The 917-nt window shown below is 45.9% G+C and overlaps 1 protein-coding gene across 1 annotated transcript in view; it reads right to left on the bottom strand.

The window, feature by feature from the left end:
• LOC107095129 (CREB-regulated transcription coactivator 1-like) overlaps positions 1-917 on the bottom strand; it is a 46,159-nt gene that overhangs the window by 8,532 nt on the left and 36,710 nt on the right. Inside the window, exons 10-11 of the mRNA XM_015391105.1 lie at positions 594-677; positions 331-508 (exon numbers count right to left, since the gene is read on the bottom strand). Of these exons, the coding sequence (XP_015246591.1) occupies positions 331-508; positions 594-677 (262 nt within the window). The remainder of the gene's footprint in view (positions 1-330; positions 509-593; positions 678-917) is intronic.

The raw sequence follows: 917 nt of genomic DNA, 5'->3' as shown, positions 1-917 counted from the left end.
CTTTAAGCTTTAGAAATTAAAAATATTGTTTTCAAAATGTTTTGTGTAGGGAATAAATAGTTTTGACTGTTAAAGAAATGCTAAAGAACGTTGCCTGTGATGATGTCACGAGTACGCTTCTGTTCCAATACACATACGTGCTTGCGTGCTTCCTGAGTTCTCGCCAAGAACGGACTTGACGAGAACGCGAATACGTACTCGTGAATTGAGAAACGGCCATTATTAACCAGTGACAGACATGAACTTCAACCTGCTATAACATCTGGATCAATGGAACCTAATCTAAAATTAGGGGTGACTCCATATATTCCTGTATGAGCAAAGCAGCACCTGTGAGGATGATGTTGGGGATGTTGCCATGGCTGCTGTAGCCGAGCTGCTGCGCATCTTGAAGGTTGCAGTGGCCTGTCAACCCCATCATAAGAGCCTGGGAATAGTTGAGGGTGGAGGGCTGGCTGAACAGGCTGTCTGAGCTGACGGGGGTCTCCATCATGTTGAATTGCGCCAACTGGAAGTAATGGGAAACACGTTGTATTCCTGCTGCATGTATGACCATTGTGAAGCAGCGATATGATGGTAGCAAACACACACACCTGCTGAGAAAGTGCGCTGGCCTGAATGGATGGCAGCTGCTGGTCATAGAAGTCTGCGAACACACTGCCCAATATGGAGTTATGCTGCAACAGACAAACACGTCACATCTGGTTGTTTAGATTTCCGTCCAAAGTCTTCAAAGGCTGCTTGTTACGAGGAAGGAAGCGGAACAACAGAAGCAATGGTGCATGGAAAGAACAAAAGCGGAGACACGACTCGCTCCGACTGGATGCTTGGTTTGTAAAGGGAGAGAAAAGCAGCCATGGAGAGGAGCTCTGGCACAGCTGCTCCCTTTCTTCAATAATTATATTATAGAGAAAAAC

The sequence above is a fragment of the Cyprinodon variegatus genome, unplaced genomic scaffold (genome assembly GCF_000732505.1).
Source record: "Cyprinodon variegatus isolate N-32 unplaced genomic scaffold, C_variegatus-1.0 Scaffold525, whole genome shotgun sequence".
Classification (NCBI taxonomy): Eukaryota; Metazoa; Chordata; class Actinopteri; order Cyprinodontiformes; family Cyprinodontidae; genus Cyprinodon; species Cyprinodon variegatus.
This window is presented reverse-complemented; position numbering and strand designations above follow the sequence as displayed.